General features: G+C 32.1%; 4 protein-coding genes across 7 annotated transcripts; 2 read left to right on the top strand and 2 right to left on the bottom strand.

The window, feature by feature from the left end:
- Nucleotides 1–700: 700 nt before the first annotated feature.
- On the top strand, nucleotides 701–7,636 carry LOC145749506 (myosin-VIIa-like). Of its 3 annotated transcripts, none has more exons than XM_082565288.1 (12): nucleotides 701–1,627; nucleotides 1,937–2,046; nucleotides 2,470–2,688; nucleotides 3,032–3,193; nucleotides 3,487–3,615; nucleotides 3,984–4,157; nucleotides 4,611–4,717; nucleotides 4,934–5,051; nucleotides 5,617–5,796; nucleotides 5,874–5,965; nucleotides 6,499–6,678; nucleotides 7,220–7,636. In XM_082565288.1, the coding sequence occupies exons 1-12, from the start codon at nucleotides 1,252–1,254 to the stop codon at nucleotides 7,365–7,367; spliced, it is 1,995 nt and encodes a 664-aa protein (XP_082421414.1). In that variant the 5' UTR covers nucleotides 701–1,251; the 3' UTR covers nucleotides 7,368–7,636. The 3 variants fall into 3 exon arrangements, with proteins under 3 accessions (XP_082421414.1, XP_082421413.1, XP_082421415.1); XM_082565287.1 differs by having other exon boundaries at nucleotides 703–1,627; nucleotides 1,925–2,046; XM_082565289.1 differs by having other exon boundaries at nucleotides 1,499–1,627; nucleotides 1,903–2,046.
- Nucleotides 7,281–10,855, bottom strand: LOC145749507 (protein FAM124A-like). Of its 2 annotated transcripts, none has more exons than XM_082565292.1 (4): nucleotides 10,696–10,855; nucleotides 9,278–9,339; nucleotides 9,014–9,207; nucleotides 7,281–8,889 (listed from the first exon to the last, which is right to left on the bottom strand). In XM_082565292.1, exons 1-4 carry the CDS (start codon nucleotides 10,710–10,712, stop codon nucleotides 7,696–7,698), a joined length of 1,467 nt encoding a protein of 488 aa, XP_082421418.1. In that variant the 5' UTR covers nucleotides 10,713–10,855; the 3' UTR covers nucleotides 7,281–7,695. The 2 variants fall into 2 exon arrangements, with proteins under 2 accessions (XP_082421418.1, XP_082421416.1); XM_082565290.1 differs by lacking the exon at nucleotides 10,696–10,855 and adding an exon at nucleotides 9,617–10,085.
- Nucleotides 10,856–11,505: 650 nt separating this feature from the next.
- On the top strand, nucleotides 11,506–13,050 carry LOC145750899 (uncharacterized). Its single transcript, XM_082566971.1, has 4 exons — nucleotides 11,506–11,524; nucleotides 11,638–11,784; nucleotides 12,011–12,673; nucleotides 12,716–13,050. The coding sequence occupies exons 1-4, from the start codon at nucleotides 11,506–11,508 to the stop codon at nucleotides 13,048–13,050; spliced, it is 1,164 nt and encodes a 387-aa protein (XP_082423097.1).
- A 1,731-nt stretch (nucleotides 13,051–14,781) lies between these two features.
- LOC145750371 (kelch-like protein 21) lies at nucleotides 14,782–19,449 on the bottom strand. Its single transcript, XM_082566394.1, has 14 exons — nucleotides 19,331–19,449; nucleotides 19,114–19,222; nucleotides 18,350–18,523; nucleotides 18,031–18,187; nucleotides 17,740–17,876; nucleotides 17,262–17,411; nucleotides 16,900–17,052; nucleotides 16,655–16,762; nucleotides 16,286–16,394; nucleotides 16,017–16,138; nucleotides 15,725–15,935; nucleotides 15,426–15,606; nucleotides 15,197–15,288; nucleotides 14,782–15,126 (listed from the first exon to the last, which is right to left on the bottom strand). The coding sequence occupies exons 1-14, from the start codon at nucleotides 19,399–19,401 to the stop codon at nucleotides 14,975–14,977; spliced, it is 1,926 nt and encodes a 641-aa protein (XP_082422520.1). The 5' UTR covers nucleotides 19,402–19,449; the 3' UTR covers nucleotides 14,782–14,974.
- Between the last annotated feature and the right edge of the window lie 245 nt (nucleotides 19,450–19,694).

The following is a 19,694-nucleotide window of genomic DNA, read 5'->3' as shown; positions in this document are numbered from 1 at the left end:
ATACTGGATAGTATAATATCCGTAAAAACATAGCCTTAATGACTGTCGTATTTCGTCAAGGCAGACATTCTGATGTTTTTTAGTTTGTTTATCGTTTAAACTTGTGAAGTACTTACAACTTAAGCGGCATTGAAAACGTGATTGTTTTATGCCCCTTTATGACAAATGCTTTGACACCCTTTTATTATTTGCATATATACGACAAGGGTTTTGACGTCATGAAGAAAGTAACGCATTGTTCAACAACGTTTAAAAACAGGAACTTAACAGCCTTAACAATGTTTTACGATCTCAAAATCAGTGTTTTATTTTAAATACAGAGAAAGAACTACTTTTATATCTTATTAGCGTATTTAGGGTTCTGTATTAGATCATATTTTGTCACGTATCAGTTAGCTTAAAATTATTTGTTTGTGTAACTACACAAAGATGTTATACTTTGTAAGGTAGCGTGACTAGGCTAACATTGTGTTTTTTTAACATAAATAACTGTTAAATATACACAGATCTATTACGGTTATTTTGATATAGGTCTAAAAATCAAATTATACACAATTAGGTTAAAATGTGTTTATAAAAAAGGGGATTTTCAAATTTGTTAGTGGAAAGTTACTTTTAAAATCTACCAGAAAACCTAAAATTAACAAAACTGCTTAATTTCAAATCTTAGAATTTCGTAACCTACTAACTAGCCTATGTATAAATTTTTACCAGTTGTAGTCAGAATCGGTTTTGTATTATTGTCGTCATTTATCACGTAAACAATCGAAGTCTTAAATATTTTAAGCCTGTTGTCAGTTTAAACGGATTTTGATTTCTTAACACAGCTAGAATAATTCGAAAGAAATTGGCGTAGCATGGAAACTGTTTTAAGCTGATTGAATCGATTAAAGTATTCTAAGATGTAATGCATTAACGTTTTTGTTATTGTTAAAAATGCACACTGACCAAAACAAGAATTAAATTATTAGCATGATAGTTTAAAGTAAAATTATTAGGTTATTAGTTAAATTATTTACCAATTTATATACAATTTATCAAGTTAAGTATGTCGACACTTTAAAAATGTCGAATAGCAGTTATCTAACGCCGTTTCTAAGCATACGAAGTTAAATTTAAAAACATGGTTGTAATAGAAATATTGTGCGTTACTTATAATTTTATTTAAATGTGTTTTTTTATACAGGTGTCAAAAAATTAGATATATTTGTTACTAAAATCGTTTGTAGCCCCCTTTGAAATATATTCTTCATGACGTCACTTCTAGGATTAGTAACGACCAATGGGCAGTCGAAACCTAAAATTATAGTGACGTCAGATTCTATACCAACCGGCCTTACAACAGAAAAAGCAAACGGAAATGCAAACGGACATAAAAACGGTACAAACGCTAATCAAAATGGAGAACTACATCCAAAGAAAAACACAAAGTCAGCTAAAAACCATCTTCCACTAGGAATGAAATGCCTAGTGGACGAATTTTTCGTGCCGGGTGCAAAGGGCTTTTTTGAGATCCAGCCTAGACTGCCTTTACTGAAAAGTACAAACTTGTCAATATTACGACAGACCAAGGCCAATTCTAAAGCAAACGGCCACATCATAAATGATCTATTAAGAGATTTACATGGTAAGTTAGTTTGGCTAAAACAAAAATGATTTTTTTATAGAAACAAGAGAGTAATAATAATTTTTAGTATAAAATTAAACAACACAAATATTAATTTAAATTTTACGTTTTGCTAACATGACAAAACCAAATCTATGATATTACATTTTTAACATGGTTTTGTAATGTACTCCAAACCCAACTATTAGCCATGGGGTATAGATAAAATCTGCTTAACATTCTTTAGATTTATATACAATTAATCATAGTATTAAAAATAGATTTGTATATTTTAGACTTGGTTTTGTTTAAAAACAGGTAAGCCTTTAGATATAAACGGGGTCGGTGACAATTTGACCAATAGCGGAATGTCGTTAGTTCATTCAACGTGGGAAATTATTCTTTCTTTTATGGAAGACGAACATGAACAACTAGACAAGGTAATGCGACCTATAGTTGTAATAAACAACTGGTAAAATTGTTTTCGCTATTTTTAAAAAGCTATTTTAGGCCGTTTCGAATTTCGAATGGTGTTTAGTTTTTCTAAGAATTTTTTGGTAAACAAGCGCTGTTTTTGGCTGGGTCCACTTGAAATCTAGGTGAGCTAAAATGTAATAACACGTTCGGTTAAACTTTGGAGGCCATTTCCTGTCTGATGTTTGCCGATTGTTGGGTCTCCAAGCTGTATTTAAATTCACTAGCGGTAATTTTTTAGGGTCTACTACTTACAACAACAGTGATGTCATTGGATAATAACAGTCACAATTTCTGCTCCGCATCTCTTGCGGAAAATTGTACTAAAATAACGACATTTAAACACGTATAGATTTGGCTAATTTACTTATGTGGTTATTCATACGCAGGGGCAGAATACCAGACTTTTCGAGTCGACCGTTCATGCGCGACGAAAACAATTCCTATCCAAAAAACGACTTTGGCGAAAACCGAGCTTCAGTAAAACCCCTGTGACGTCAGAGGTAAATAAGAGACCAGTCTCTATGTTCGTGATTGGCGGAATTGAGCCTAAAAATCAATCGGCCTTCACACAAGAGGAACTCTCTAGCATGACTGTGCTGGAAAAGGTATTTTTGCTTTAGGTCTGAATATATTCTGTTTTTTATGCAAGTATTTGTGTCTTTGTGTGTTTTTTTTTTGATTTTTAACAAACTTTTTTTAATGTAGCTTTTTAACAATTAATTTAAATACCATATTTGCTTCTTTGTAGACTTAAAAAAAACAACTCGCAGTTAAATTATTAGGCAACTTTACCAAGTCAATGATTTCAAAAGCGGTCAATTGCAACTTAAGTAAAAATGTCACTTTAGGTTTAGGTTGTAAAGTCGTCCTTTTAAAATCAAAAATACACCCATAATAAAACATTTTATATATTGTTACAGTATTGACATTCTTAGTAATTTTTTTTAGGTAAGATTTGTGACAAATGCTGGTCTTGAAAACCCGTTCATGAAAGATGAAATTTTTTGTCAAATATTAAAACAGTTAGTCTCGAATTCTTCTCCACGAAGTAGTGCTCTGGGTTGGATCTTATTAGCACTTGTAGCAAGCTGCTTTTCCCCGACCAAAAAGGTGGTATTTTAATACAGTTCATTAGTTTACACTCTGAACTATCCGAATTTGCTGACTTTAAGTTTTTAGTGTACTTTTAGTAAACTCAGCAAAGCATTAAGTTGCTAAGTAAAAAATAATTGATCATTCTGCCTATTTTTGGCAGTAAAAAGAGACAACATGGCATCAGTGGGAATCGAACCCAAATACCTATAATATTTTATTTTTTAACGTCAGCTTTATTGCGCTAGTTAAAACATCCCTAGGCATTGCATATATTACCATTTTCTAAATTTATAATATTTTTTTTTTAGATTCTACCGTATGTGGAAGAGTTTATAGACCAGCATCATTCAGTGATATACAGTCATTACTGCAAACAAAAATTACATCTTTTAATACATGGCGATAGACAGAACCCACCCTGCTCGTTAGAACTACAAGTAACTCAAATTACATTGAACCTGTATAAACCTGCTGCGTGGTGTAGTGGTCATATTACTTTACTTCACTATATGAGGTTCTTGGTTCGATCCCCACTGCTCTTATGCTGTAGCGCCCTTGGGTTAGGCTTTATGAACGGTATGAAACTCCTGCTGAGCCAACACTTAATCAGTAGCTTAATTATCGGGCAATTATATTTAACAATGTTCCAAACTGCCGAAGGCAATGCGAGACTGGGTCGGGGTAACTTATGTTACTCTATGTTTAGGTTGCGCATTCGACCTTTCCACATCGAGGATAAATAAATAACAAAATAGGCAGCTTGATTAGTAAGAAATTGTTAGTAATATGCTATTTTGGCTTATAGGCTGCAAAATCGCGCTCTGAAATGCGAATTCCAGTCATCTGCATGGACCAATCTGTTAGATCAATTTACGTCAACTCTTCAACCACAGCTCATGAAGTGTGCCGCATGATGGCGGCAAAGAACCGACTTGGTGATTCGTTCGGGTTTTCGCTTTGTATAGCTTTAAACAACAAGGTAAAAAACTTTAAAAAACTAGTTTTAGTAATTTTTTGTATCTTTTTCCTCGAGATGGACTTTACGGCTTTAACATAGATTAACATTTGTTACCCCGACCCAGTCTCGAGTTGCCTTTTGCTGTTTGGGATATTATAGAGGCAATTGCAACATAATAAACTTGCCAAATGGTTTATTTTCGGCAGGGCCGTTAATTGCGCATTTACCTTAAAGTACTTCGATACGGAAGTAGTGGTAATCGAACCCATGACCTTATGTAGTAAACCAAGTCATTTATGGTCGACCTTATGACCTTATCTTTTTTGGGGTCTTTCATCATCAAGTTGCCTTTGACAGTTTAAATAATGATCCAGTTTAAGGATTAACTATTAATTTGCCAATTAAGCCTTCTTTTATTTTTGTGTTTTGTGATTTTTAAAATGAATTTTTTTTCTATTTTTTATGTTATTTTAGTTGGTCACTCTGGGCAACGGTAATTTCTATATAATGGATGCTATTTCACAAGCTGAACAATTTACGAGAATTAACGATGTTCACGAAGTATGGAGAATTTACTACAGGTGACTTGAACACAAAAATAATATAACAAAAAAAGTTTATTTTGATTTCTATGGAAATGATTTTTAATTTGAATTTCAATAGCGGATGATTGATTTTGTAAAGCTAATAGCATGTGTTAAGTTGTAATATTTATATTATGGTGCTATTTTTAAAGTTCAATTTGTATTTAACAATTTAATATTATAATTTTTTTGATTTTTTTTCTTTTGACGTAGGCGCGAATTTTTTTCACCACGTGACGCTGGTGGCATTCAAGCAAATCAGATGAAAACGTGGTTGACTTACTCACAAATTTGTGGAGGGGTTCAAAGCGGGGAATACCAAATCAACAAGGTAATAAAATGTTAAATATGTAAAAAGTCCCAACTGAATTGCGGCTTTTTTAACTTTTTTAGTCTGCCTTCCTTTTGTTTCGTATCTTTATAAATATTAATTTAACATAACGTAAGATTTGTTACCAGTCTTAAGTTGCTTTTGGCAATTTTATATGTTACTAATATTAACAATGCTCCATATATAACCTGCCATTAGGACGACAAGGTTTCGTAGCATTTATAGCACAATACATAAAGTCCTATATTTGCAATATACAAGCCCTGTTTGTGAAGACGTAGAAAGTACTAGCTTGTATACATTCTTTACGCTACGTAATACTTTTTACATCACACAAAAAAATATGGTAACCTGGTTTTTGGTGTTCCTTATTTTCCAGTATTTTTGAAATTTTAATTGTAAATACCACAGACATTTTTGAAGGTTCTAAAGGTATTTAATGATTTAGTGTCAACCATACTAACGTGTTATACGCATTACCTACAAATACTTATAAACATCTAGTTAACACATATAAATACTTATAAACATCTAGTTAACACATATAAAACAAACATATTTTCAGGCTCAAGATCTTGCCTTACTTCTAGCCCACCAATACTGCGTTCGGCACTCCATAGAAAACAAGATCGACATGAAAAAAGTGATGGCAGTTTGCGACCATAACCTACCACAGAATGTCTACAAAGACGACAAAAAGAAGAAATGGTGTTTGATGGTATATACCACCTTAGAAGCCTTGTCGGTTAGTTGGGTTAGCTTTAAATATTATTTTAACTGTATAGCAAAAATGATATTAAATTTAATTGTAATTTTTTTTAGAAAAAGCCTAGAAGTTCAACTAACGATATTATGCAGCAAGTTATACGTTATGCCTCAAAATCGTTTATAAACAACTTTACAAAATCCTTTACGTAAGTAATTTATTTGTTGTTTGTTTATCTTATTAATATTAATTTAAAAAGGTCGACTACGCAGTCTAAACAAAGAGTAAACTACGTTATTTCTAATTTTGAAAAAAAAAGCAATTTCAGATATTTCTGGCGTTGTAATAATGTCTGATCATATCCTGCTAGTTTTTTACATTATTTCCTTAAGGGTATATGGTTTTTAAATTTTTATCAAGTAGAGTGTGATATTGGGACGGGTTTTAGCTATCCGTAAACGCCGTGCTCAAGGGCGAATGATGTGGCACTGGTGCGGCTCGAACCCAAAACCTTTCGGCTCGTTGTCCAACGCCATGACTAGTATACTATTTGTTTTTTTCGGGGTAGCGTATGTAGTCAAGCCTCTTTAAGAACGCTACTACAAAAAAGGAATGGAAATAAATGTAGGACTTACGGTTTTTACACCCAGTGCATTAACCCAATGCACCTTGCTACTGGTACTTTATTACTTAGATGTAGTAAAGAGTTTATTGTTAATAACAATATATTTCACTTTTAAGGTTGTCAAGTTTTAAGGAAAAAGATGGCGTAGCGCTCAAAGGTAAATTCCAGTTAAAGATAAACCACGAACAAGTTACAATCAACCAACTTCTTCGTTCAAGTATTGGAGAAGATTCTAACAAAGTTGTTGTCGTTATTCCAGTGGTGCAACTTAAAAATGTTGAAGTGTTAAAAAACAGGTAACTGCTTAAACAGTTTTTTTATATTAGTTTTAATACAGGGATTTAGTTTTTTGGGTTTTTAAAACATTATTCTAATATTTTTTCATTATTTTTTAATTTGGTTTTATTTTTTTGTTAATTTTTTAAATTTTGGTTTATTTTTTAATTTTCGTTTATTTTTTTAATTTTGGTTTATTTTTATTTTGAGTTGTTTTTTAAATTTTGATTTATTTTTATTTTTAGTTTATTTTTTAATTTTGATTTATTTTTTAATTTTGATTTATTTTTAAGTTTTTGGTTTATTTTTTAATTTTGGATTATTTTTTTAAATTTGGTTTATTTTTTATTTTTTGGTTTATTTTTTAATTTTGGATTATTTTTTTAAATTTGGTTTATTTTTTAATTTTGGTTTATTTTTTAATTTTGGTTTATTTTTTATTTTTTGGTTTATTTTTTTTTATTTTGGTTTATTTTCATTTTCAGTTTATTTTTCAATTTTGGTTTATATTTTAATTTTAGATTATTTTTTATTTTTTTGTTTATTTTTTGTTTATTTTAGCATGCTCCGCACCCCACACCTCGAAATCTCTTTGTTTAACGGAAAAAACTACCTGCTAGGCTCAATCCAAGCCTGGGAAATCGTTAACATATTAAGCGCTTTCGTTAAAGAAATTATCACCGGCGCGAATAATGAGTCAGCCGCGTGACGGCGCTATTGAGCTAACCGGTTCCAATATTTGTTTCTTCAATGTGTTTGTATAAATTCGTTGCGCTTGTAAATGTCAACAGTTCCATTTCCGTATTACCTCAGACCCCAAATGCCAACTTAAAGTTTATTAATAATCAAGCTTGGAAGTGTATTTGATTGCCTATCTTGCTAATGCAGCTGTAAATTAACATTTTTTTGCGCGAAATATTGCAAGTATTGATTTAATGGCACAGTGTTTATTGTTTATACAAAAATATACTGCAAATTAACAAGAAAAAATATATGAAATGCTGAATTTTTAGTTATAAAAAGAAAAAATACTAAGTTTAGACGTAAAATGCTTCCGTTTTACGATTTTGAACTTTTAAAATCGGACTTTCCGAAATTTGGGGCGTTTTTGATCTTTTTTTAGTGTCAATCGTGGTTTTATTACCTCTATAATCTCTGAACCCCTTTTTTACACAATTTTCTGCGTTTCTTTCGGGCGAGGTGGAATTTGATAAAGAAGTGTTGGTACTGGACTTCGGTAAGTAGCCTAATGTAGGCTTGAGTAACGGCATCTTCTCGGGTAAGGCTGGACACACAAAACTATCCTGAAGGCTACCACCACCCTCTGTACCCCCGTTCGGTTTATTCCTCTGAGGTGTTTTACTACGTAGGGTAGGGGTGACCGGGGTACTTTGTGTCGCGCGTTGGGTAAAAGGGCTCGGCCCCCGACTCGGGGAATACCCTTCCGGCGTACCGCAACCTGCGAACACGTTCTCGGCAAAGTTTTTCTCGCTAGCTGCATCACGTGACGAGCACTGTATCTGTAATAACACCACGTTGTTGTCGTGGTCACGTGTCCGCCATCGTAGTGTGCTGATTGGTTCGCAGGAATGTGGCAACAGCGGTACAAGATGGCCGACGTTTTTAACCTTAAATTGTAGAATGGAAGATTTTAAAATATCTGGCTTCAAACCGGACGGAAGTTTTTTTAAACCAAGTTGGACTATTGTTGTCTGGTTCGAATAGACGTCAAAAAAACAGAAGTCGTCTCTTACTTTAGTTTCTTTTTCCCTTAAAATAAGTTTATAAAAATTAATCTGGTCTTCCCAGTTTAAGGAGGTGACAAAACAGGTAAATCTCAGGATTCTGCGACCATAATGGACTTTTCTAATCCCCCAAAGAGGAAAGGATGGGAATTGCTCATTATTTAATACAATTTTTGATGTTTTTATTGACTTTAAATCTGGATTGTATTCAAAGTAATCTTGTGTATTTGAATCGCAAGTCGTCAGCTTGCCCGTGATCGCCACCTTGTGGTGGAAACGCCAAGGAGCCGAATTGAAAATCTTTCTTATTTCGTTAACACCGTTTCCGTCTTTAGAGTTATTTTCATTGTCTGTTAGTAACGAAAACTCGTTTTCAATATTGTTTTGTAAGTTGGTATTATCTTTGTTGTCTGACTGGCCATGTATAGGGTTTGTAGCTTCGTTAAAGAACAGAACAATTGCAATAGAAGGTAGTCTTTGCTGGTTCTGTAATACATAATGCCATAGTTAACTATGCGACCCATTTTCCATATACCTTAATATACTATTACCTATTTAATGTAACTAATTGTCCGTAAAATAATTAGTAAATAGTAATTAGTTAATATACCTTATTTTGTTTTTGTTCTTTTGGTGATTTGATGACATCACTGCTCTCCGAAACTGTAATTAGATTAAGAGTAGCATCTAAGCGAGATATCAGGCTTTTAAATTGGGTTTCCACTTTCTTAGATTGTCCGACGTTTGTTATAACTTGAAGGGATACACGGTTAGGGTCATTAGCATAAGGCGTAAATTCGTCACCTGCAAATTAAACAACACATTTTTACAAAATGTATTTGACTAAGTTTGTTTTACAGTAACTTTGACTTACTGTCAGTAGAACTGCTACATCGCATTGGCGTTTCGCTTACTGGATTTACTTTCGACTTCTTTCTAAAAAACAAGTTAAGAATATTAATACTTAACATTTTATTTAAAAAATTACTAAATTTTAATTTATTTTTTTTCTGTTATAGCAAGTGAGGCTTAAGTGTTAAGCAAATATTAAAAATTCAAGTAGGCGCTTAACCTTTTGAATAAATATAAACGATTTCAAATAATGCGCGGGTTTTTTAAATAAAAAAATGCTAAAAATAACTATCCAATTTTAAATAAGCAACTAAATAAATCAAATTTAAACAAGTCTTCAATTTACTTTTGTTCCTATTACCTGAAATAATATTTTTCTTTAGCTACAGTTGCTGTCATGTTGCAAAAAAGGATTTACTTCACCAAAGAATTACTATTTGTTAATACCTCTAAGCCTATAACCAGTTTAGCAATGTCCTAGGCTGACGGTGTTAACCTTTCGATTTCACACATATTAATCTACTCGAGTATTACTAACAATGTTGCTTCAGGCAATGCTTTCTTATCAAGATTTTTACCCATTCAGGCCAGGGATCTAATAACCCGATATGTTACTACACAATACAACATACATAGTTTGTTTTTATATTAAAGCATATAAGAGATTATTGTTCAAAATGCTTTTGTGCTATTGGTCTTACCGCGTCTTTCAAAAATATTTCTAAATAGCGAAGCCATACGCTCGTCGAGTGGTTTCGTTTTTATGACATCATAGACATAGAGGTAAGAAATTCGATCGGTCGATTCGTGTGTCTGACAACCATAAGAATGTGTAATAAAATCCAAATGACGTATAAAGACGGTCTACCTTTGCGATTTTATAATAAATATCATTTTTAACGATTGTTTATATAATCTTATGTTTACACAAGAATACATAGCTGCCCTTTTAATATTTTAATAACTCTTTATAGCTAAATTCAACTTTATTGTTTAATTTATCGAGTAATATTCCATTAATTAGTTAAAATAGTTTAGCTTAAATGGTTAATTTGCGGTTTAAACCCTATTAGCCAATTTTAATAACCTGTTTTAAAATTTTATGATTTTACTTTCAAGGTTAATTTTTAGCCTAACTATAGCTTATATTAATAAACCGAACTAATAGCTTTGAAAACAAAGGTTAAAATAGTAATAAGAGTTCATTTAAATGTTTATCTTTTTTGTAAACTGGTTGTTTATTTACTTAGTGTACGTTTTACACAACATTTCTATGTATATAGAACTGCCAATTAGAAGAGCATGTAGCCCAAAGCTGGCTATAACCAGTCCGGGCAAGTTTTTTGTCGTAGTCACGTAATGTTTTGTTTATTAGCACAACTATTAAACTTGGTTTAATATTTATTAAAACAAATAACAATGGAAAACTTATACACTTACCTCTCAGTGCTTTCCATTTTAGTGTTTTCTTGTTAAAATATCCGTAAATTATGCCATTACCAAACAAGTTTAATAATCCATTTTGTAAAATTTAAAACTACTAATAATTTATGTACAAGCTTAATTTAAAACACACAAAATACTAAGTTTTTTATATACAATCTGCCAACCAATTTATGTTTTAAATAGTTATAAGGCTGTTGCCTTTATTTAACTTTTTATTGGTAATATATATCTCGTTAAAGCTGAATTTAATGACATTTTCGACACGAGTACGCTAAGACACACTTTAATTTAACTCTTGTCACCACACTAGTGCACTTGACTAGTACATTGTCGTAGCAACCCTAGTATACTGTCAGTTAACTTTACACCCCCTTATAACTGTATCGTGTACTAAAATCATGGAAAACAAAGGCTAATTCAATTATTTTTTTCTCAAACAATAAATATCAATGTATTCTTTACTTATCATTGATTTGATTATTCAACTAAAAAATGTCAAAATTTGTATTCTTTAAATGGCTTTAAAACTAGTTTACCTTTTAAAGTTATCAATTTTATTACCATACAAGCAAAATTATAAGTGGGGGTTTTATGTGTCTGTTCCATGGTTGTAATGAAAACCTATCACTGGGCTAAATACTAATTTGGATAAATAACAACAATTAGCACTACGACGCTACATTTTCCAATTACTTGCTAATTACAATTTAACATGAAGTAGAAATCATATACAAAACTTAGTAATGTTCGTTCATTTCAACAGCAGTAGATATAGTTGCAATAGAGGCAGAGCTTCATTCCAAAATGGCCAAAAAATTAGCAGGTAAAATAAATTTCAGAAAAAGTTAAGAATTAATTAGTCTGTAAAATGTAAATTTATAAGCAAGGTATGTTTATATTCGTTTTGTTTTTAATATTGCCAACTTTTTCTTCCAGTTTCGGAATTGTCGGCAAAATTCGATCAAATTGTGTTGGATAAAAACAAACAAATTAGAATCGAGCATGCTTATTCTTCATGCTCTTCTTCGACATCTGAGCATGTTTATGCAAGCCAGCCACTACAAGCTACTGAAGAAAATGAAGGTAACGGACAGTTTAAGTTAGACAGCCATTATATGCAACATGCTGATAGCGTTACTATTGGGAGCATGGTGTCGTGACCAGGACACTTGGCGTCACTACATAAGTTCTTATGGATATAATTGCCACTGCTTTTATGCTGTAGCGCCCTTTAGTAAGGTGCTACACACAGTACAAATTTCTGCTGAACCAAACTAATCACCCTAACCCTAACTTTTTGTTTTAACAGACGAGCTAGTAGACGATGAAGTGTTCGCGATACCTAGAATTGACGAATTAAGTAGCAGTAGCGAAGATTCTGACTTTGAATTAGAATTTGATTTGCGCAATGACAGAATCCTAGCAATTGGTTCGATGGCAAACGCAATACAGGCTGAGTTCTTACAGAAACTTCCTAAAGCTAGACCGGATTTAAAAAGCAGAAAACGGTTGCTTGCTGGCTCTGTCTTCAAATCGTTTCCAATGGAATCTTTTACCCAAACTAAAGCTTCATCTAGTAGATGTGTTCAGACAGACGACAAATTAGTTAACCCACCACTTCAAGAAAACGTATACGAGTCTATAGAAACCGGGGTTTACTCAACAGCACCAGCTAGTTCTGACTATACTTCTTTAGTACCTCCCGAGCTACCTAAAAACGCATTAGTGCTGCTGTATGGTTGTATTAAAATGAGAGCAGACGAGCTACGTGATCTCAATCTTAAACGTTGTCTTAGTACTTTGTTGCAAGGCACTGAAACAAAATTTGCACTTTTGCGTATCCAAGATACTTCGTTTACGCTTGAGAACTGTGACAATCATAAAGAAGAGTCAAATGAAAATCTTACGCAGGAAAAAACAAAGAAGAGAAAAAAGAAATCGCCCAATTTTCGGCGCAACTCGAGCGACGAAAGCGCACATATTTTAACCCGAAATTCGTTAAATACACATAAAGGAAAACACAAAAAAACGACGAACTTTTTGTCCTGTATGAGTTGCGCTTACCCTTCCGAATACCAACTCCTACAACACAACGACTCAATTTGCTTAAAAGCATACGAGGGTATACGAAAGCGTAAAAGAATACTAGAGTTTGAATACAAAAGGGTTATTTTCTGCGGAGCCGAAATCGAAGGGATGCCGGGCAATATTTTAACATGGGTTTACCATGTTGTAAAGGGAAATTATGGTGCTGTAGAATGTTATGCCGTAGAATGCGACGACATTTCGCATGCCCGCTTGCTTTCCAAGGCGTTGGGCCAACAGATTTTATCTTTTGCAGGATCTTAATAAAAGTCAAGACTACATAACTAATTTAATAAACACAATTAATAATAAAATACCATAACACAAAGCAACGTTATTTAAAGGTTTCCGCAATCGAATCAATACAACACAAAACAAACATTTGCAAATAAAAACAATCAAAAAATTTATTTTCTAACTTGCACATTTGCCTGCCAAGCCTGTTTTATAGTTACTGGGCTATCTTTAGATTTTGCACGAAATAAATTAGTTTTTGACGAAGTTCCGTTACTTTGAGTGGTTTCAGGATCTCTTAAATGTAGATTTTCATTTAAGGATAAAATACAATTTTTGCATAACCGAATGGACGTTAATGTGTCACCCTTTTCTTGATTATTGAGGTCTTTTTCGAAAATTGGATGCACTTTTGAGCCTTTTCGTACTTTTACTACCTTTCGATTTGATTTGGCAGAGTTCTCTGAAAATGAGTTCAATTTTCTTTCCAGTTTTTCTGCTTCTGCTTCAGTAATACTTACAGTTTTAAGTTTAACCGTTGTGCTTTTGCAGCCAACACAATTTTGTTTATGTTCAGATGTTGATGACTTAACGTTGTGATGATAATTCTTGATTTTTCGTGTCTAGAAAATAAAAACAGAAAAAAACTAACAGGATTTTTGTAAATGTAGCCAAGAGGCAAATTTTGTACAACATATTTGCTTACTAGTTAAAATTTTAAAAGCAATGTACAAAAATAACAGTGTCTTACTTTGAGTAAAATTCTAACCATTAAGACCACGACTGATGCCATAACTCTCATTTATCAACAAAATGCTAAAAGGAAAAAGCACAAACTTAGATATAGGCAAAGTCTAGTAAAAACTGTACGTATTTTCTTATGCCTAACATGCTAGCTGCCTTTTTGATTCATAAAGTAACAAATATAAAGTTACCATTTAACTTAAAAACGTTTTTAAACTGTGTAAATACGAATAAAACTATGTATTCGCTGTTCTTGCTGTGTTTCCAGCAGTTGTTTATTACTTAACTTTTTTCTTCTTAAAAGTTTTTAGTATTTTTTACCTCGCCTTTTTAATTATGGATATTTGTGTATAAAATGCTGTCTTAGCAAAAAATCTTTCTAGAAATCTCCATAAATAATTCATTTTAGGGTCAATTAACATGACAATACAATTAGCTTTGGCACATGATTTAATAAGCTGACATTTTTAAAACACTTGCAGGCTAAGCCTTAGGATTTAATTAATTAACGAATTTTAATTAGTTCTTGCTTTCACTTATGCCTAGTGAACTTTCCAAGAGCAAAGTTGTCTTTCTTATGAATTAGTTGTGATTATTGTTACGACATCAGTTATTTTTTTAATAAGTGTTATGTCATTAAAAGTTATTGTTGTTTACCAAATAGCAAGGCACCAAAATTACTGGTCTAAGAAATAAAGAGTTTTTACTTTTAGCAGAATCTTAGATTTTCATAATTACAAGTCTATATGTCGTGCCAGAATTATTACAGCGTCATGCAAAACGTCTAAGACAGTTGTTAAACGAATTTGGCAGTCTTGTTAAAATTTGGTATTGGTCGTGCCAAAAGTTAAGGACAGTTAAATTTGTGCCAAAATTTGTCAGTAGCCATGCCAAAAATTTTGAAGCTTTAAAGGAAATTATCGAATAGCATTTTAAAAGTACTAAATTATCCTGATCTTTGCCAATAGCATACTATACCTTTTAGGAAAAATGAGACATATCAAAACTTTATTTAGAAACACCACAATAAAATTAAAAAAAACTAAAATTAACACGATATAAATAAAAGCGCATGTTGTAAGGACTTAAAAAATTGCATAGTCAAAAAGAAAAACCAAAATGAATTAATTATAAATTACAACAAAACACCAAACAGAAAGTACAAAAATAACTTTCATCTTAACGATAAACTTTTCCTTTCCTTAATTGATTATTTTTCAGTTACTCTTCGGTCTCTAAAAATACTAACTAGTCCAGCAGCATATACAGGTACATGAAGAGTATTAGTTACTCGCCAAGTATCAGTTTGTTGGTCGTAAACTTCAATTGTGCCGTTTATGTAACTGTTCCCGTGCAGTCCACCTATAAAAATTAATTGTAATTAACATTTTAGGTTCTCAATGCATTGGGGCTTTAAAATGTTGAAAGATACCTGCTATGAACAGTTTTCCTCTATGAACAGTTGCTGAGCCGTGTAAGTGCCCTCCGTTAGTGTTTCTTAAACGCAGCCAAGTATTTGATTTTCTAAAGCAAAAATGTCACAATAAAATATAACAAAACCTTAGCCAAGTCCTAAAAAATCCGCTATAAATTCCAACAGTTTAACTATCTTAAAAAAGCTTTTTTAAATCAATAAATTCTGGCAGTATGAGCATTATTACCTGTTGTAGCTAAATACGCTGCGATGCTGCCCCATTACGTATATAGTCCCATTTAAGCATTGAGCAATAGCACCTCGTTCGGCCTGTGGTAAAGGGGCTAGTTTTTTCCATTGACAGTGTTCAGGAGAATAGCATTGAACGTCGGGGACTGTGTCAGTGTTAGCAGGACCTTTAGCACCCCCTGCAAAGTTTAATATGAAAGTTCAACATAGTATTTTTAATTTTTGCTAGGTGGTATGCTGTAAAAAACACTAGTTTAACGAGTATATAATTTAAAATAGGCCCCGAACAATACTTACCAATAACATATAGAAGTTCTTCGCTAACTACAACACATGGTGAGCTTAACTGCATTAACAGATTAGGTACGGAGTGCCAACTGTTAGAGTCGGGGTCATATCGTTCAACTGATTTTAGCCTAGAATGACCATCGTGACCGCCCACAACATACAGATATTTCTTAAACCCAGCAGACCCGTGAATGTACCGTGCTGTAAGCATAGGTGCAACCTGTAAAAATGTAATAAAAAGCTACAAGCTTTAAGAAATATTAAGTAAGTTTATAAATTTTAAGGTGGTAGTTTTAAATACCTGTTGCCAGCTATCGAGGCTTGGTATATACATCCAAACATCCTTGAACGGCATTTGATAAGCACCGCCAGTAACAAAAATGTTGTTGTTTACAGTAGCAACACTATAAGCAGTTTGACAGCCTAAAAATCAAAGATATAAAAAAACACCAAAAAAATCTGAAAAGTTTAAATATATTAGAAAATTTTAGATTAAAGTTAATTTATTGTAGATTTAAAAGTTATGTACACAGTTAGTTATCTAATAGTGATAAGGTTGTAATTTAAAACCTTTGAACGGGGCCAAGCGCCCAACTTGAGGAAAATCAAAATAAATACAATCTTGAATTGGTGCTTTGTCTTTATTCAAGCCACCAACAACAACCAGAACTTCGGATTTCTAAAAAAAATAATTTATAATATTTTTTTATGCCTTATAATGCACGTTATAATAGGGCTGAGTATTCCTAAAAAAAAGGGAAGAGAGAGTGCCTAATAACCAACTGCTGTAACGTACAGTCTTAATTTGGGTTTACTTTTTTTACCCCGTCCCAATCTCAAGTTGTATATTGCCACTTTTTGATACCCATGTGATGGAATTGTTCAATCATTAACCTAACGTTTGGTATGACTTTAACTTAATGTAATGAAGTAGTTTACCACTGAATTGTACGCTAAACGAGGCTGTGTTCTATTAGATTGCATAAGAGGTCGCTGGTCGACTAATAGTTGAAATCTTCTTGCTTCATCTAAATAAGCTTCGCATTTCTAAAGAAAAAGAATTAGTTTTTAAAATTTGCCACATTTTGGCAAACCAAATAAACAAAAAACGTCTGCTGCTGATTAGATCAAATTTTAGATAAGACCAGAATAAACAACGGAAGGCTTAAGTGTAGTATTATTACCTTGTGATTTTTGATAAGCGGTTCAGATTGCACGACGTCTAGTAAGAAATGAGGTTTTACTAAAGGTAGTTTAACATGTTCTAGCAACGAGGGAAGATGCTGTTTTCGTTGTGTTGTATCATGTCTTACCCAGTCCATCACAGCAGCATATACCTGAAGTATTTATTATTATTAATTTAAACCCTTAAAAACTTAAAAATATAAAACTTTAAAACGCGGTATAAAATAAACATAAAGGTTTGAATTTTGATTTTTCTCAAAAATTAAACAAGTTTTAAACCGACTTTAATTATTTCTAAAGGGCTTAAAATAAATGTGCAAATGCCATTTTTTTCTAAGCATTAGTAAAAAAATCTATGTACCTTTTCTTCTTGATTAACTTTTAGATTTTTTGACGAAATTAGCTCGATAAGTTCATTTAAAGTTAACTTTTTAAAATCGTCAACTGCGCCGATTTCAACAAAATGATTGTTAGCAAATTCTCTAGCGAAATTGGCAAGCTGAACATAGCCCTAAAGAACAAGTTCGTTAAAGTTAGCCTAAGTTTACCAGCTATTTTTTGATTTTTAAATAAAATTTTGCCTAAACTTGCTTAAAGCTAAGCTTTGATTGCAAGGCGTTTATTAGCATTGGCCTTTTTTTTCTGCCTCAGTTAAAACATTTTTTTAAATGTTTTAGTCAGCTTGTAAGGGTAGAACGTATAAGAATTTAAACTTTGTTTTAAACAGAACCGATATCTACTATAGATTTTTGAAATGCAAAAATATGCACGAAGAAGAACACCTACCTAAAGGTAGCCATGCTTTTGTACTATACTATGTAATCTATGTTAAGTATTACCTGTTTAGTAACGAATCGTTTTATAGAGATACAGTTGTTTGGTGAAATACGTTGTTTTAATATTACAAGACAGGCCTTACAAACATCTATAAATTGATATTTTGAAGCTGCGACCAGCAATCGTTCGATCATGTGATCTATATGATTAAAAATTGATGACTTAATTTGAATTAAAAGGAAAGGGTTGATAAAAAAAGGATATATATAACTTTACTGAACATAAGGCACATAGTATTGTAACCAATTTAACTATAGTAACTATAGTTCTAAGTTTAGTAGTAAAATAATTACCTGTTATGGTTATAGATGAGGTATAAGTAAAATCGATTAACTGTTTCATAATCTCAAATTCTACATCGTCGAGTTGTATTCGCAACTTTTCGTTATTAGATGTCGGTGCATCTTGTATTTTTTCCATAAAATACTTGCTGGCACTACATAACACAAGCTGTAAAACACAGTTTAAGTTTTATATCTGATAAATTTATATGTTCCGCTGCATAGGCAAATTTTAGCCTACTACTATAGCTAGGCCTTCAGCCTATTGTTTTAATTTTGCATTAGCAGAAATAATACATAACATTAAACTTGTATTTTTCTATCCCACTACCTTATGACACGGTATAGTCGTCCCTTTGATTTCCAAAGCCATGTCAACTAACTGTCCGCGTTTTCTCATTTCGTTTAAACCCAGTAACATTGTATTTGCATTACTTGCTTCATAATGATGATATGGTCCGTTCAAACATTTTAAAGTCGTGTTATTCGATTGTTGTTGTAATTTCTGTATTAAAAAGATAACTTTTTATAAAGTTGAGTGTGTTGAAACTTAAATGTCATATTATCGCTTGATCACATTATTCGGCAAATCGCTTATATCTTAACAGACTGTTTAAAAACAAAGTTTAAAACGAAACGGTCTAGCCAAAACAATAAACAGAAATGTAACATTTATAGTAATTTGCAAGTAGATTTCATAAAATTATGGAAAAAGTTACTTTTAGAAAATAACAAAAACACTATTATTGTTTAAATGGTTAGTTATAAGCTAAGTTTAACAATATTATTCTGGCCTAAAATTAGCATTGATTTGTATGGACGTGATATTTTATATTTTGCGCTTTTTATTTGACTTGCGCGGTTTAATTTATGTTCATATTAAGTAATTATAACGGTACACATGTATATCAATCATAAAAAACATATAAACTAATTAATTAATAGTGATTTTGCAATAGGTTTTTAACGTGATTATAAAACGTGGGTATTAAAGCTAAGTACCAATAATTAGTTTTAGTTTTTGCGTAAAATGTTAGGGTTAATTTTTAACGTGATTTTATTAATTTGCTAATTTTTATTTATTCAAAAACTTACATTGTTTTCAAATCGCACTCTTTTATTCGGAGGCGGCATCGCACCGCTGTCAGTCGTAAAAAAACTCGCAGCTTTAAAATTTTCGCATTTGCTCGAGGAAACGTCAATTCTAAAAATAACCAAATCACGTAACTTTTGATAGTTATATAAAATACCAATATACAAAGTCTATACAACCGGCAGAAACTATTTAACAAGAACAAGAAAAAAAACTTACTCGTTTGAGTTATAACTGTCGTCCAAAGGTTCTTGCTTAACGTTTGTATTCATAATTAGGCCTAAGTTCATATTATACCTAAACCTGTTTTTCTTAAAATACAATAAATAGTAAACATTAGCTAAACCTGACAAAGTCTGCTTAAAAAATGCAACATTTTTATGCATACTTCGGTAATGGCACTAACATCATTTAATTAAAAAGTTATGAGTTTAATTAAATCTCAAATCGGACAATACGTTTGTTGTTTTAGCGCGGGAATGACCGTGAGTAGTTTTTAACCCGTTAAAAAGTTCAGCTAAGTGTACTTTTATTTTAAAACAACATTAGAATCGTATCAAGTACAGGTTAAGTATATTCAACA

Source organism: Corella eumyota, chromosome 4 (genome assembly GCF_963082875.1).
Source record: "Corella eumyota chromosome 4, kaCorEumy4.1, whole genome shotgun sequence".
In the NCBI taxonomy this organism is placed as follows: domain Eukaryota; kingdom Metazoa; phylum Chordata; class Ascidiacea; order Phlebobranchia; family Corellidae; genus Corella; species Corella eumyota.
Note: the sequence above shows the minus strand (reverse complement) of the source record. Positions and strands in the feature narration are given on the sequence as shown.

Coding starts and splice junctions, on each gene's coding strand:
- LOC145749506 (XM_082565287.1), top strand. CDS start 1,252: ATGACGTCACTTCTAGGATTAGTAACGACCAATGGGCAGTCGAAACCT. Junction 1,628..1,924: donor TCTATTAAGAGATTTACATG/GTAAGTTAGTTT, acceptor GTTTAAAAACAG/GTAAGCCTTTAGATATAAAC. Junction 2,689..3,031: donor GCATGACTGTGCTGGAAAAG/GTATTTTTGCTT, acceptor AATTTTTTTTAG/GTAAGATTTGTGACAAATGC.
- LOC145749507 (XM_082565290.1), bottom strand. CDS start 9,654: ATGACAGCAACTGTAGCTAAAGAAAAATATTATTTCAG. Junction 9,208..9,277: donor ATGTAGCAGTTCTACTGACA/GTAAGTCAAAGT, acceptor TTTAATTTGCAG/GTGACGAATTTACGCCTTAT. Junction 8,890..9,013: donor AAGAACAAAAACAAAATAAG/GTATATTAACTA, acceptor TATGTATTACAG/AACCAGCAAAGACTACCTTC.
- LOC145750899 (XM_082566971.1), top strand. Junction 11,785..12,010: donor AGCTACTGAAGAAAATGAAG/GTAACGGACAGT, acceptor TTGTTTTAACAG/ACGAGCTAGTAGACGATGAA. Junction 12,674..12,715: donor GCGCAACTCGAGCGACGAAA/GCGCACATATTT, acceptor ATACACATAAAG/GAAAACACAAAAAAACGACG.
- LOC145750371 (XM_082566394.1), bottom strand. CDS start 19,401: ATGAACTTAGGCCTAATTATGAATACAAACGTTAAGCAAGAACCTTTG. Junction 16,763..16,899: donor CGCTTATCAAAAATCACAAG/GTAATAATACTA, acceptor CTTTTTCTTTAG/AAATGCGAAGCTTATTTAGA. Junction 15,607..15,724: donor AGAACTTCTATATGTTATTG/GTAAGTATTGTT, acceptor TAAACTTTGCAG/GGGGTGCTAAAGGTCCTGCT.